Source organism: Grammomys surdaster, unplaced genomic scaffold, assembly GCF_004785775.1.
Source record: "Grammomys surdaster isolate TR1022 unplaced genomic scaffold, NIH_TR_1.0 125940, whole genome shotgun sequence".
Classification (NCBI taxonomy): domain Eukaryota; kingdom Metazoa; phylum Chordata; class Mammalia; order Rodentia; family Muridae; genus Grammomys; species Grammomys surdaster.
In genome coordinates this window covers 3,296,962-3,312,429 of record NW_021620762.1, presented here as the reverse complement: position 1 = coordinate 3,312,429, position 15,468 = coordinate 3,296,962, and the positions used below count along the sequence as shown (strand labels likewise).

General features: G+C 45.6%; 1 protein-coding gene across 1 annotated transcript in view; it reads right to left on the bottom strand.

Annotated features, from left to right (window-relative positions):
- The window catches only part of Grb2 (growth factor receptor bound protein 2), a 60,805-nt gene extending 45,549 nt beyond the window's left edge, over positions 1 to 15,256 (bottom strand). Inside the window, exons 1-2 of the mRNA XM_028752909.1 lie at positions 15,163 to 15,256; positions 6,731 to 6,933 (exon numbers count right to left, since the gene is read on the bottom strand). Coding sequence (XP_028608742.1) covers positions 6,731 to 6,808 — 78 coding nt within the window. The 5' untranslated portion in view covers positions 6,809 to 6,933; positions 15,163 to 15,256. The remainder of the gene's footprint in view (positions 1 to 6,730; positions 6,934 to 15,162) is intronic.
- Positions 15,257 to 15,468: the final 212 nt, after the last annotated feature.

Here is a 15,468-nt window from a genome sequence, read left to right as displayed (position 1 = left end):
GGGAGGGGAGGGGGGAAACTGTTGTTTTCCATCCCACATGCAGGAGGTGGTGAAATCAGAGAGTATCTTCCAAGTAGAGCAAGACTTCCCTTAGTCATTTAGGTTTGGTTTTGTTTTTTTAAGGTCTCAAGGTTTTAATATTAAGCACAAACTATGGTGTACTTTAGCCTAAAAACTTCAAAAGCAGGGCTGGAGAGATGGCTCTGCTCCTAAGAGTGTGGGCTGCTCTTCCTAATGACCAGAGTTTGATTTCCAGTACCCATGGTGGGTGGGTCACAGTTCTAGAGAAAGCGGAACCCTCTTTGGGCCTTAGTTTCTGAGCTACCTCTACACCTATATGATGAGGCAGTTCTTCACAGAGCCAGAAAACACTGCAAAGTTCTTAAGGTCAAGACATCCAGCAAGAGCTTCATGAATGGTCTGCTGACAGCGAGTTTAGCCTACTGTCAAAGAGGCAGGCTGCAAAGTCTCTAGGGGAGCAGAGCGCATGTCAGTCATTTCTTTCCCCAGAAGAGGGAAGTAGGTCTCTCTCCCAGCTCCTCAAGACATGTAGGAACTGAAAGTTCACTCTCAGCACTGATGTAGAAACTGACACTCAGCTGACAAAATGAACACAAGGGTCAGGAATCTACTCGCCTTGAAAGAACTCAAATGACAAACTGGTATCTTAAAAACTAAGCTGAGCACAGTGGCTCATATCTGTAATCCTAACAGGCTGAGGCAGGAGGATTGCCCATGTGTTTGAGGCCAGACTGACTACATAGTGCTTTCTGTAACGGCAGTGTCTCAAAAGAAGAAAAGAAAAAACAAAGAAAAAAGCACAGTTCCCATCTAGGTACTTCACATCTGCAATCCTGTATTCACATCTGCATCCTGTACTTAGAAGGCTAACACAAGAGGAAAACCTCAAGTTCAAGGCTACCTGCATTATACTGTGAGTTCCAGGCCAAGCTAGATCCTAGAATGAGACTTTTTCTCTTACCTACACACAAAAGCAAAATAAGACACAAAAAGTTAACCACTCTCCTGATCAACAAATAGGCCAATGAAATGAGCAGATAGCTCTCAAAAGATGGCAGGAGCAAACCCCAAATGGTCAACAAATATATGAACAAATATTATTCAACCCCACCAGCCATCAGAGAAATGAAAATTAAAACTACAGACATTCCACCTCACAGCTGTCAGGATGACAGTCCTCTTCCGGCCTCCTCAAACACTATACCCACATGTGGTGCAACACTCATGCAGGTAAAACATACAGAAAATAAAAATAAATTTAAAAATCTAAAAAAGAAGTAACAATAAATGCTTAAGATTTTTTTAAAAAGGGAAACCCTTTCTACACATTTGATGGGAATGGAAACTACTCCAGCCACTGTGGAAATCAGCATGGGCATTCCTTTCAAAACTAAAGCCAGCCAGTAAGACAGCGCAGCAGGTAAAGGCTCTAGCCATCAAGCTTGGTGACCCAAGGGCAATCCCCAGGATTCACAAGACGGAAGGAGCAAACCAAAAGCAACAAAAGGTCTTGTGACTTACACATGCATGCTGTGACATGGTCACAGTGCACCCCACACACAATTAAATAGAATTTAAAAAAAAGCCAGAGGACAGACCTGACTTCAAGGTTGTTCTCTATCCTGTACACGCACACTGAGACACACTCTTACACACCATACAAACACATGAAGACAATGAAAAATTAAAAACTAAAACCAAACAGACCACATGACTAAGCTGTGTCATTCCTCTCATACTTCCTCAAGGCCCGACCTCGATCAGAGGTCTCTGATCAGTGTTTGCCACAGCACTAGCCACAGCAGCTAAGCCATGGAACCAATGTACATGTCCAATAACAGAACCAAGAAAATGTAGCATATATATACACACACACACATACACACACAAGATTGGTTTTTTTAACCAAAGAAGTTACATGGTTTGCAGGAAAATGGGTACAGCTGTAGATACTTATATTAAAGGAATTAAGTCAGTGTCAGAAAGCCAAATACCAAGTATTTTCTCTCATTTGCGGGTCCTACACTTTAGAGATACATGAAAACCATATACATACACAGATACATATATATAACATAAAAGATACACTAAAAGAGGAAAATACGCTCAAAGCACATTATATGCACGCGTACAAACAGCTTCCCATTACACTGCATAACAAAAAAGGTTCAAAAATGTCTTTTTGTTTGTTTTGTTTTTTGTTTGTTTGAATCAGGGTTTCTCAGTAGCCTTGACTGTCCTGGAACTCACTCTGTAGACCAGGCTGGTTTAGAACTCAGAGATCCTCCTGCATCTGCCTCCTAAGTGTTGTGATTAAAGACGTGAACCACCACCTGGCTTAAATTTTTTTTAAGAACAGAAAAAAATACTTAAAACACAACACTCTAATTTAGTCAACACTACCCACAGGTAATCATAAATGTATTTCTCAATATACCAACACTAGAATTTAAAACAGCCCTACTTTCTATTTCTTTATAACTTCTATTCAAATATCACACAGGAGATGCAGACACATTAGACCCTAGGCAGAAAGCCCTCGCTGTCCCCTTTAGTGTCTCTCACAGCATCCTCCTCCACTCCTAACAGCCCAGACCTGCACAGGTACTCAGCTCACACAATAAAGACGGGAGCAGTCCAGGTTTGGGCTCTACACCTCCCCTAAGAAAAGCACACGCTGGGGCTGGTGACAGGGCTCCACGGGGCACTGTGCTTGCGCTACACTTGTTAACTGAGCTCAAGCACCAGGATCCACACAATGGAAGGAGAGAAAATGACTGACCTTCACATGCATGCTTCGAGAACACACACACACACACATGTAAATAAGTAAATAAATGTAAAAATAAAAATCTAAGTGAAGAGGGTTTTAAAGGGCCTTTCCTCTTCTCTCTCTCTCTCTTGTTTGTTTGTTTTCGAGACAGGGTTTCTCTGTGCAGCCTTGGCTGTCCTGGAACTCACTCTGTAGACCAGGCTGGCCTTGAACTCAGAAATCCATCTGCCCCTGCCTCCCAAGTGCTGGGACTAAAGGTGTGCGCCACCACTCCCCAGCCCTTTCCTCTTCTCAATCACTGTAACTTGACAGCCTTGGGCTGCTTCGTACCTTAGCACAGTAATGTGTTTTTTGTTTTTGTTTTTGTTTGCAGAGCTGCTTAAGAGAGAAAGTATAGTTTGTTTCTTCTCCAACAGCAAAGGCAACCAGCCCAGTCTGGTTCATGGCATGCTCAGTAACACTGAACCCATGCAAGCAGCAGAGACAGGCAGATGTGAACCCAAAACCTACTTCTCAAGCAGTTCAGGAAGACAGTAAAAGTAGTGAGTGAATGCAGCTTTCCTTCTAGAACCAACCAAGGCAAGTGAGCAAATCTAACAGAATTCACATAAGTCGGTGGACTTAAAATAACCCTTGGATCCCTCCCTATGAAGGAGTGCCTGAGGTACACAGGCATACATCCCAACATGGCAGTTTTATGTGGGCCAATACAAAGAGTTTTTTTCACACCCCTAGCAAGTACTTTACCACTGAGCTACAGCCCTAGTCCCTTACTCAGGGCCATTCCAAGCCTCTGGATGATGGGAAACTTAAGTGCATTCAATCATGCAAAGGCTTGAGGCTTGCAAACAGTCCTTTCAGTTTTAAGCCCCAGTACCCCTGCTCTGCAAGCAAAACACAAACTTACATAAAAGGACAAGAAAGACAGATGAATTTAGAAACCAGCCTGGGCAACAGAGATATAACCTCAAAACAGAACAAGCAAAGAAACAAAAAACAAAACAAGAAAAGGAAGGAGAGGAAAATGTCTCCCTATATCAATCAAAGTTTAAGGGACCATGCCACTCCAGCCACCTTTAAATGTGTCTAGGCTCACAAGAGCTATCAAACTACACAGAACAGTGACAAAGCTGTCTTACTCCCCACAGAAAGGAGAAAACTGCTTGCTTTACCAAGAACCCTTACCAGAGCATCTCCCTCCTCCTCACGAAGCTGCTCCAGAACTACGAGACAAAGGGCAAGCACTGTATCAGCACACACACACTCACATTCATTCTCGCTCTCTCAGTTTTTGGAGTACAGCCACAAGATTACCAACAAACAGCTAATGGCCACTGTTCAAAAGCAATACTGGCACTATGACTTCATATCCCAGTTATCTACCAAATTGGAGAGACTCGAGTGTATGGGTGTCTCTCCTCAAATAGAATGTGAAAGTGAACGTGAACGCTCTGATTCACCTTCTTCATCATAAACACTCCCAGGAGGACATGAACAACTTGTCAACCGTTCATGGTCTAGGTCTAGGACAAACTAAGACAGTCATCAGGGAGTGCTGTTGCTTAGAGTCCCTGGTTTTGTTTTAATTTGTTAATCCAGTGTTAACAGGCAATAGGATACACTAAGAATATGAACTGCCAGCTCTGCAAGTTTGGGCTTTATGCATTTAAAACAAACAAAAACAGTGTCAGGCATAGCGGGCCTCACCCATAAGCTTGAGTTCTAAGTAGTCCTGAGCTACAGAGACCCTGTCTCCCAAAAAAACAAAAACAACTAAATAAACAAAAAGCACTGGCTGTTCTTCCAGAGGTCCTGAGTTCAATTCCCAGCAACCACATGGTGGCTCACAACCATCTGTAAAGAGATCTGATGCCCTCTTCTGGCCTGCAGATGTACATGCAGGCAGGATGCTGTATACATAATAAATAAATAAATCTTAAAAAAAAAAAAAAACTGGTTCTAAAGAGTTTTTGTACAGGCTGCAAATGTTGCATGCCTGAGTAAACAGCCTCATTATGAGATAGCACAAGTGGATCATCTACTGTACACACTAACCAATGACCAAATGACCTCTGTACCAACGGCACAGTCACTTAGTGGCCAGCATTCCATTCCTTCTCTGAGTTCTACTGCTCTAAGAAGCCAGCAACAGAGGACACTGGAGCTCTACAGCCAGGATTGCTTCTCTTCTGTCCGATTCTCAAAGATTCTCAAAGAGCTTCATGTCACAACAAAGGTTTCTACTCTGGGAGCCACCCTCCACTACTACTGCCTTATGTGAAATTCACTGACAATACTTCTAATGCACAGGGAACGACTGCATCAGCCCATCCATGGGAACTTCAAAGCCAAGCTCCCTGATTTGTAAGTTTCAGAGCCCATTCTCTGGTGTGGGAAATTGTGAAAATTTCCTGAGACTGAAACATCCCATCCAGCAGGGAAGCTCTTTAAACAGGAAAGTAAACAACTCAAAATAGCTACAGGAAGTCCCTAAAACTGACCAGATGCACTAGGCCCTCCCTGGCAAAGTAAGTAATTAAAAGTTCAACCCATCTCAGAGACTCAAGCTGAGCTGTCAAGAAAAGGCTCAAGGAAGAAGCGCTGTAAAAAGACTGACTCCAGACCAGTTGCCTGGGAGAGGTTTAGACCAGAGTCACTTTGAAAAGACACTCTCCAACCTGTTGAGCTGCCTGCAGGCTGTGCAGTGAGCTCCAGGTTTCCCAGCTGTTGTGAGCTGTCACTCATTCTGGGGTGGGACCTGATGACACAGCTGTCTTTGAGTCATTCCTCCTCCTGCAAGTAACCCCTCACCCACATTCCTGTAACTCACTCCAGTAAAACCCACTGGTTCACCAAGTTGAACTTTACAGTGTCCATACTTAAGTCTGTTGGGAGCACCCTATCTGGGCTGAGTAGCCATGTATGTTGGAGCTCCTGGGTGAACAGGGGGATTTTTGTCACACAATACTCCCTCACTTTGAGCACTGAGGGCAAGCGTTAACTATTGACAGGTTCATGAGTCTTTATACTTCTTCCTAAACCATGTTTTCACTTTCTTCCCCCATAAAGAGTACCTCTCAGAGATAGTAAAACAGCTGACAAACCCCAACAATCTAGATTAAGGCTGAGGGAAGAACAGCAAAACAGAGACACAGGCAATACTCAGTAAGTTTTTTCTTTACTTAAATTCACATACTTAGACCACCACCACGCTCACTCCGGGTGACCTGCTCCAGCCAACTGGGTAAAAATCAGCACGTGCAGGTGGGAAGCCAACGCTCATGTCAGAGCAGGGCTCAGTAAGCTGCGAACTGTGATGTGACTCACGTCTCTACTGCGTCGACGTTTTATGCAGTTAGACTTTAATGTGCAGTAATTGTTCAAGCTCTTCTAAAGAAAGCCAAAGTCTGACGTGTATAAGGGCAAGTTAAACACTGTTACGTAGACTTCCATTAGTGTGCTCAGAAAGAAGACACTGAACTCTTGAGTGAGTTTGGGAATATATGCCAACCTCTCCAAGCAGCTTCTAGTCCACTAGGCTCCTACCACAGAACACACGGTTCTTCGGCTACGCAGTTTTAAGACTAGAGGAATGCTCTTACATAAATAATTCACATTTAAGATTTTTAAAAATCCCATGTTTTTATTTTTAATGCAACTTCACAAGGTAAACCTGGCCAAATCCCTTTCCTTTGACTTTTCCTGAACCAACAGAAAAACAGACACTCACACAAAGGCAGTTAAGGACGACACATCACAGCGGCTCTCTTATGTCACATTTAATCATCCACTCAGCTTCTACTGCAAGCTGTCCTATCAGACCTGGTGACAAATGTTCAAAGTGTGCACTAACAAAAGAGCAAGCACAGCTTCTTTGTGTCTTCCCACGGTGAGGGAAGGCAGCCGAGCGCGGGAAGTGACCACATGAGCTCTTACCTTAAGGATGTCCCCCCTTTTGAAGCTCAGCTCATCGTCAGCAGTAGCTTTGAAGTCATATTTGGCGATGGCTTCCATTCTGAGCGCGCTCAGTGCTCAGCAGCCTGGAGCAGGGGGAAGGGAATCTTCCCTGCTGAGGAGCTCTGGGCTCAGCCTTCCCTCTTCTGGGGCTATTCTTGCACACTGGGACACACAATGCCACCCTGGATCAGAAGAGCGATGATTAAGAGAAGTGGCCAGATCGAAGGCAGCCCCGCCCTGCCAATTGGCCTACACTCCCAGCCCCCACGCCCCCTGGCTCCGCAGGGCTCAGCCCCCTCCTCCTCCCTTCCAGGCAACAGCTCTCCTTCCTCTTTTCAACCTCAGCCCTAGGCGACTGACAGGCCCAGCAGCCAATAGCAGCAGCTGCCTAAGCTATGCCAGAATACACTTCCTCTTCCTTCCCGCAGGGTGTAAACTCAGGAGCCGGCGAGAGCCTCCTTCAGTCAGTCTTAGCCTTTCCTCCAGCATTCCTTCACACATCTCCCGTACCCAAGGCAGTCCCTGAAGTCCATTTAAGGCAGACCCCTTGGACGTGGTTACACGGGCCACTCCCTCCCGTCCCTCACCCCCAGCTGGTGTCCTGAGAACCAGGATGCTCCCACTCCCTGTCAGAAGCCACGCAGGACTTGGGTCTCGAGTAGCTCTACTCTTTATTCTTATGAAGAGATGAGAGAGCACGCCTGGAACCCTTTGAATCCCACTGCCGGCGATACAATGAGCAGCAGCTTCATTCACGCCCAACTTGTCATCTGCTCACAGAGAAAGACAGCTCAGCACTCTGCTGCAGAGGGTGGTGGTGGAAATCCACTCTTGCACAAGATACCCAAGACTGGGGTCTGCCTAGTCCTTCAAATGGATGACCTGGGTTTAACATCCAGGAACAGCCTGCCTGTGCGTTATTTTACCCACCACAAGCACACTGCTGAAGTTCTCATTTATATTTAAAAAGAATCTGTTTCAGCAAATCTGAGCTGGCAGTTTTGGGTTTTTTGTTTGTTTGTTTGTTTTTGTGGTTTATTCTTTTTTGGAGAGGAGGGTGGGTTTCACAGTGTAGCTTCAGCTGGCCTGGAACTCCTTATAAGCACACCAGAGTGGTCTAGAATTTGAGGTGATCCTCCTGGTTGGCCCCTGGAGTGCTGGGACAAGTACGTGTATCAAGTCTCCCCTTCAAGTATCTTCTCTGGGCACAGGTAAATACAGGCTGGTGCCAGATGGTCAGACCCCAGCCTCATCCAGTTCCCTTCACACAACTGCTTCTCTCAGTCAAGGGAGTCCTATACTAAGGAGGCGGTAGGAGGACGACTCTGTCACTTCTCCCCAGTGTATCCAGTGACACTGAACTGGGACAGTGTGATCATGGGCTGGGGCATGACCTCGACCTCTGCATACCTAAGGGAAAATGAAGCCCCATTCTTGTTTGCAGACACAGCTCTCAAACAAACTAAACAAAGGTAGACAACAGGGCCCCGGCAGAATGGGAGCAGATTATTTATAGTGGCACCTTTCTTGGGTAATTAGCACCACATCAGCAGCTCATTTGAGGGGCATGGGTGACTATTATTGGGTTTTTCTAAAGTTAACATTTGAGGTATTAAGCATAACTGAAAATAGGCTAAGCAGCAAACCTGGGACTATTCAGAGTGGCTACATGAGTGTTGTCAAGGATAAAGAGATCACCTGGTAGGTAGTCCTTTAGCAAAGTCTGAAGGCTATCATCCCAATAAACCACACTATGGCTTGTTCTTCACGGTCATCCCTTAGCTATTCTATGTGGTGTCTCCTCTCAAGAGAAAAAAATGAAGAAAAAGTCCTAGCAAGTATATAAAGTATTAAATACAAAGGTGTACCCTAGTACACTTAAATTCCCAATATATTTTCTGTGGTTACTTTTGATATCTACAATTTTCTAAAAAATTCAAATATACCTGGGTGCTTTGAGTGATTGTGCATCTGGGCACCATGTGCATGCCTGGTGCCCTAGGAGACCAGAAGAGGCTGTTAGATCTCCTGGAGCAGAAATTAAAATTAAACATGTCCATAGGATGTCTTTCATAAATGCTGGGATCCACACACGGGTCTCCTAGAAGAACTAATGAGTGCTCTTAAACTCCTGCCATCTCTGCAGCCCTGACAGCTCACTGCTTTGATTTGTATTTCTTTTTTTTAAACTTGCAGTCACACATACATACATACATACACACACCGGAAAGAGAGTGTGTGTGATTTGCATGTACAATTTAATGCTCAGTGTATCTTAGAAGGTAGCTATTAACACATTTTTCTAGTCAGAAAACTGGGCCTTATTTAAAGGCTTAGTATTACAGGTGTAACAAATAGAATATTTGGATGAATGACATTTCTCCTGACTTCCCGCACCATGGACACTCAACATTCAGCTATGCTGGCCTAATTCCATGGAGAGAGGGAAAGAGGGGGTGAGGGGAGAGGGAGACAAAGACTGAGAATATGAAAATTAAAAAAACACACAAATAAAATCATAAACTCCTTTAGGGTACATTTCAGATATAACTCCTCTATCACTTCAACAATTAAAACTATTTTCCTTTAATCCCAGCACTTGGGAGGCAGAGGCAGGCGGATTTCTGAGTTTGAGGCCAGCCTGGTCTACAGAGTGAGTTCCAGGACAGCCAGGGCTACACAGAGAAACCCTGTCTCAAAAAACAAAAACAAAAACAAACTATTTTCTTAGACTTTACACATGTGATGCTTTCACTGGGCACTGTTAGTGTGCCCTGTCCATCTTCTTGGGGGAGCACAGCACTGTCAGCTATATATGAGCTGGAGGGACAGCTCACTGGGGAGTATGTGCTAAAACACTGGAACCCTGGCTCAGTCACCAGGGTGTGCGTGTGTGTGTGTGTGTGCGTGTGTGTAAATCATTGTACACATGCTTACCTTCAGATCTTCCTTTAATATTATTGTGTATAGCACAGGATTTTTGTTGCCATCTTTAATGGAAGACTGCAATTCCTTTGTTATGGATAATCTAATCCCTTCAGGTTGACTAAGTGAAATGCTAATTTTTATTTGCCACATACATGGAAGTAATCTCTGTGTGTTTGTACACATATACCCACTACATGTGGAGGTCAGAGGACAATTTTGGGGAGTCAGTTCTCAATTCCCACCAAGTAGGTTCTAGGACTAGAACTCAGATCACCAGGCTTGGCGGCAAGCACTCTTACTTGCTGAGCTATCTCAACAGCCTCTGCTTTGATTTTCTGCATGTGACTGATTTACTTAAAGTTTCACCTTTCACAAGTTTAGACATTCGAGGTTTGTTTTTTGAGACAAACTCTTACTGTGGTCCTGAACTGGTCGGTCCCCCAGTCTTATCCTCTCAGGTGCTAGGACTGCAGGTATAAACCAGTGCTTAGTGTTAAAAAAAAAAAAAACTACTCAGGACCTGCTGCAAATAAGTTGAATGTGGTGCCAGATACTGAAAACTACCTTGCCTTTGTGTTGAGAGATAGCATCTCTTGTAGCCCAGGCTGGCTTCCGACTCTATGTAGCACAGGATGACCTCCCTAGTGCTGGGATTACAGGCTTGTATCACCGCACCCAGTTAAACTAGTGCAGGAATCCAATCTAGGGCTCTTCAACACTTGGCAAACAGTCTGTACTAAGCCTCATCCCGAGCCTGATCATGTGCTTTCTTCTACCACTGTAGAGTTGTGCTGCAGGTGTCTGTGAAGGTTCTGACTGACATAAAATGCATGTCATTCTGCTACATGGTATTTTGACAATGACAGTTTTTGAGTTTTATTGATTCCTGTTTTTCAAAGACGATATAATCCTAGCTCTTTATCCACTTTGCGTAAAGCAACATAACACATGAATATATGCTGACGATTGTTCTTTCTACTAGTATATAACAAATTATTATTACTTTCTGTGCAGTACCCTCACTGTGTTTCCAGTAAGCAGGTATTATTTTTGTGATGGTTTAAATACGCTTGGCCTAGGAAGTAGCACTGTTAGGAGGTGTAGCCTTAGTAGAGTAGGTGTGGCCTTGTTGGAGAAAGTATTATCACTTTTGGGGGTGGGCCTTGAGACCCTTCTAGCCTCCTAGAAACCAGTCTTCTCCTATTTACCTTCAGAATAAGATGTAGAACTCTCAGCTCCTCCAGCTCCATGTCTGCCTGGACGCTGCCATGCTTCCCACCTTGATGATAATGGACTGAACCTCTGAACCCGTAAGCCAGCCCTAATTAAGACTGTCCTTTATAAAAGTTGCCTTGGTCATGGTGTCTCTTTACAGAAATGGAAACCTAACTAAGACAACTTTATATTGAGATCACAAACCAAAGGCCTTATAGATACTTGCTTGGTATAAGGCCCAGGTTTAACTATCTCTTTAGCATCTGGGAAAAAAAAAAAAAAAGTGAGGCCAGAGAAGCAACTTACATTTTCTAAATCCTACTAACACCTCAACTGGAAAACAAGGCCAACAGCACCTACCCAATAAACCGCCTTGACGATTAAGATTTTCAACTCTAAGTCTACATGTGACAGTAAAGCTACAACTAGTACCCGAAATCTATGAATTCAAAAGACCTCATGACAGATACATTAACAACCCTACTAGTTACAAACTGGGACTGAGCCTGGAGCTGTGGATGACACTCCTCAGAAAAGCACTTGTCTATCATACTGAAGGCCCTGAGTTCAAGATATGAAGGCATATGCCTGTAATCTCAGCAACAGAGAGGTCAGGCTCAGCCGAAGCTACACGGTAAGTTTGAGGGCGAGTGGTAAAGGATTCCATAGCATGCTCTATGCTCTAGGCTTCATGGCATCACAGCACCGGACAGTCAGACATGTTTTAAAGTTACATCACCCCACCTCACGTCTTACTACTACTTTACATACATAAGAACTAATTATGGGGCTGGAAATGTAGCCAGGTTGGTGGAATGCTTGCCTAGCATGCACAAGGCTCTGATTTTGATCCCCAGCATTATGTAAACAGGGTGTGGTGGTTTACATTTGCAATCCCCGAACTTCAGGAGGTAGAAGCAAAAGGATCAGAAATTCAGGGTCACACTCAACTACAGAATGAGGTGAAACTGGCCTGGTTATAGAAGACAAACTAATGGATAGGAAGACAGACAGACAGAGCCCCAAAACTGAGCACGGGCTTGAGGTATATAGCACAGTGGTATGGAGTTTACCTACTATGTGCAAAGTGCCAAGACCACTCCCTAGCACTGGAACGGATGGGAGCCACTGCTGCAGGAACTGGGTCCATGGCAGAACATGAGCTTGACCATCATGTACAGGTTGAATTCCTCCCAAGGGAGTGGAGGGGGCACTAAATCCAAGTTCTTTGTATATAAACCTATTTTTAAATCAGCCCATTCAGGGATTAATTTATTGTTGGGTGCCTACTTGTTGTGTAACAAAACTTTTCCTGGAGAGACACAACACACCCATCTACTCATCCCGGACAGGGAGCCCACCAAAGTCCAACTTGGCGAACCAATGACTTTTATTGGAGTGAGTTACAGGAATATGGATGAGGGGCTTGCTTTCAGGAACAGAAATAACTCAAAGACAGCTGCATCAACCAAATTCCACCCCAGATTGAGTGCCAGCTCACCAAAGCTGGGAAACCTGGAGCTCACAACACAGCCTGCAGGCAGCTCAACAGGTTGGAGAGTGTCTTTTCAAAGTGACTCTGGTCTATCCTAGCAGCTCAGCTGGTTTCTGCTTCTTCCATGCAGTTAGCCTGGTCTCGAATCTTCTTTGCAGTTTTGTTGGTCTGAGAGTCTTCTTCACAACTTGGAGGGACTTGGCTTTCACTGCTTAGTCTGGCAGGGAGGGGCCTAGTGAATCTGGTCAGTTTTAGGGACTTCCTGCAGCTATTTTGAGTTGTTTCATTCACATTATGCAGTTTTGCTGGAGTTTTGCCACGACCTGTTACAGGGTCCCCTTCCAAGTGTGGCAGCAGAAGCACTGGGGTGCGGCTGAAGCAGGATGGCTCAAAGTGAAACCAGGGCTAAGTATGTTGGTGTATACCTTCAATCCCAGCACTTGGAAAACAGAGACAGGAGAATCTCTGTGAGTTTAAAGCCAGCAGTTAGTCTACAGATAGAGTTCTAGGAAAGCCAGGACTAAACAGAGAGACCCTGTCCCTGTTTCAAAATAAATCAATAGAGAAATAATTTGAGACCAACCAGGACAATATATCAAGACCTTATCTCAAAAAAATTGGATAAAAATTTATTAATTGGCAGGTTATGTTTATACATACAAATTTTAAGAATCACTGCTAAAATGAAGAAGCACTAAGCAAATTTTAAAATTTTCATTCCAGACAATGCACTATGTCTGAACAAAACGAAAAATGATGTATACTAGACTTCCTGCAACTTAGAGGAAAATCAACTTTGACAAACACAAAACAATAAAATCTCAATAGCCATGGCCAAAGGTGTGGAGCTCCTCTGAGTTCAGCAGGTAACTACCACTAAGTGCCTGTCGGGGGAGTGGCAGCTCTGTTTTGCTGTCTCCTACGGCTAACACCCCATAATTCTCCATGAGGGCTGCTGTATTCTTGCGACATAATGGAAATCATGAAAAACCCCTTAGTACCACAGTAAGCACTGCCTAAATCCAACTCTTGAGCTAGAGAGAATAATAGCTCAGGCTGTTAAAGAGCACTGGCTGCTCTTCCAGAGGACCTGGGTTCAATTCCCGACACTCATATGGCTGTTCACAATCCTCTGTAACTCCTGTACAAGGGTATTTGTCCTCCTTTCGCCTCTGAGGGCACCAGACATGCACATGGTGCATATATATGTATATATGCAAGCAAAATACACAGAAGCATGTAAAAAAAATTAAAAATCATTTTTAAAAGCCTGATTAGGACTAAATCATTAGTTAGGATAGATAGGTAGGCTTTAATTCACAAATATCCAAAGTTCTCTTCCCTTATATTTCAAGCTATACTACTTCACAAACTCCATGGATGATTTCTCATTTAACAATGGCTAACCTCACTAAAAACTTAGAAACTGACTCAATCTCTCTTACTAACAGTGAAGAGAAACAGGAGGGAGAAAGAAGGAAAATACTAGGCACAAAAGCATGGCCTGTGAGGAAAAACACCAAAATACAAATAACGCAAGCAAACAGGCAAAATCCACTTGTGATCTAGTGGCACTACCGATTACTTAGGAAAGAATCCAGTCCTTTTGCGATTCCTAGTTCCCAGGGGAAGATCTTAACCCCCCCTCCACCATCCCTACTACCCCTTTGGCTCCCTAGTAGTCCTTCTGGCTGGCTGAATACATTGGATGTTTAAAAGGAATGCAAACAGGGAAGGTATCTCTCCCCCAAAAGAAAAGGGGATCTTAGAACGACGGAGAAAATGAACAGTGCCAAAACCGGCAGAAACTTCGAAAACTATAGCGGGGGAACAGCAAGAAGGGGAAGTAGATTATTTTTTAAAAGGGGGTGGAGGGACCAATGACTGGCGTCCCAAATGCATTTCGTGTCCCTAGTACAGTGGAACGGAGACTGAGAAAGCAAAAACTGCAGAGCAAAGTGAAAGAGAGGTGAAGAAGTCAAAAGAAAGCCAATTTCTCTAGCTTCTTTTTTAATGTCAACAGCACCAAAAGATGACGTTGAAAAGCGCTTCGGCTTCCCGGCAGACTGCACTGCTATAGCTTTTGAAAACAGCCTAAAATCACTTTCTTACAAACCCACACGACCTAAGAGCGTTGCAAACGGGCATGAACCAGCGGGGCTCTCTCCCCCAATATCCTCCCTTCTAGCATTTCCCATCAGCTTCTGCTGCTCCCTCCCCCCCCCCAAAAAAAAACAGGTATTTTTCTCTAGTCCATCTAAAAAAAGAAGCGCCCAACTCTCACAAAGACCCGTCGACGGGTCCGGGTAACAACCATTCTAAGTCACGGTGGATTCCCGCACACAATTCGACCGCAAGATGCCAAGAGACGGTGACGTGGTTGCCTTGCGGGTCAAAGGAGCATCAATCACCACGTTAGCAGCCGGCACCGAATCCCCCGCCTCCCGGGCTCAGTCAGCCTGACTCAGAGCAGCACCCTGAGCCTCTCGGCTGCTCCGGGCTCCTCGGCACCCAGCCGGACGGCCGCCGCACCAGATCTCACCGGCGAGCCGGGTCTCTGCCCCGAGCGGGAGGAAGACCGGCACCAGGAAGGAAGCGCCCCAAAAGGGGAAACGAGGAGACGGCTGCGCAGCCGCTGCGCTCGGGTCCCAGCCTTCTCTAACCCTCGAGCGGCCCTCCCCGGCAGCCCCGAATAGACCGGGCCCGAGCTGCCCGCCGCGGCGCGGGGACGATGGAGCTCCCGCTCCCTTCCCGCCCGCTCTCTTGCACTCACCGTGACGCGCCGTCCGCTCTGTCAACGGCCCGGCCCGCCCTGCGCTGGCGCCCGCGGCCGCCAACCTCGCAGCTATTCCCCGAGTGCGGCGCCCGCTGCCCCGACCGCCGTCCCCGCCGCAGCCTCGCTCGCACCGCCCCGCCGCCGCCGCCGCCCGATCGCAGAAGCAGCAGAGCAGCCTAGCTTCCGCTCCTCGCCAGGGTCCCGCGAGAACTTCCCCACGCGGCCCCGCCCCGCCGCGCCCCGCCCCCGCGAGACTTCCCCCGGCGGAAAAGGCCCAGAGCGCAAGCGCTCCTCCTCCGCTCC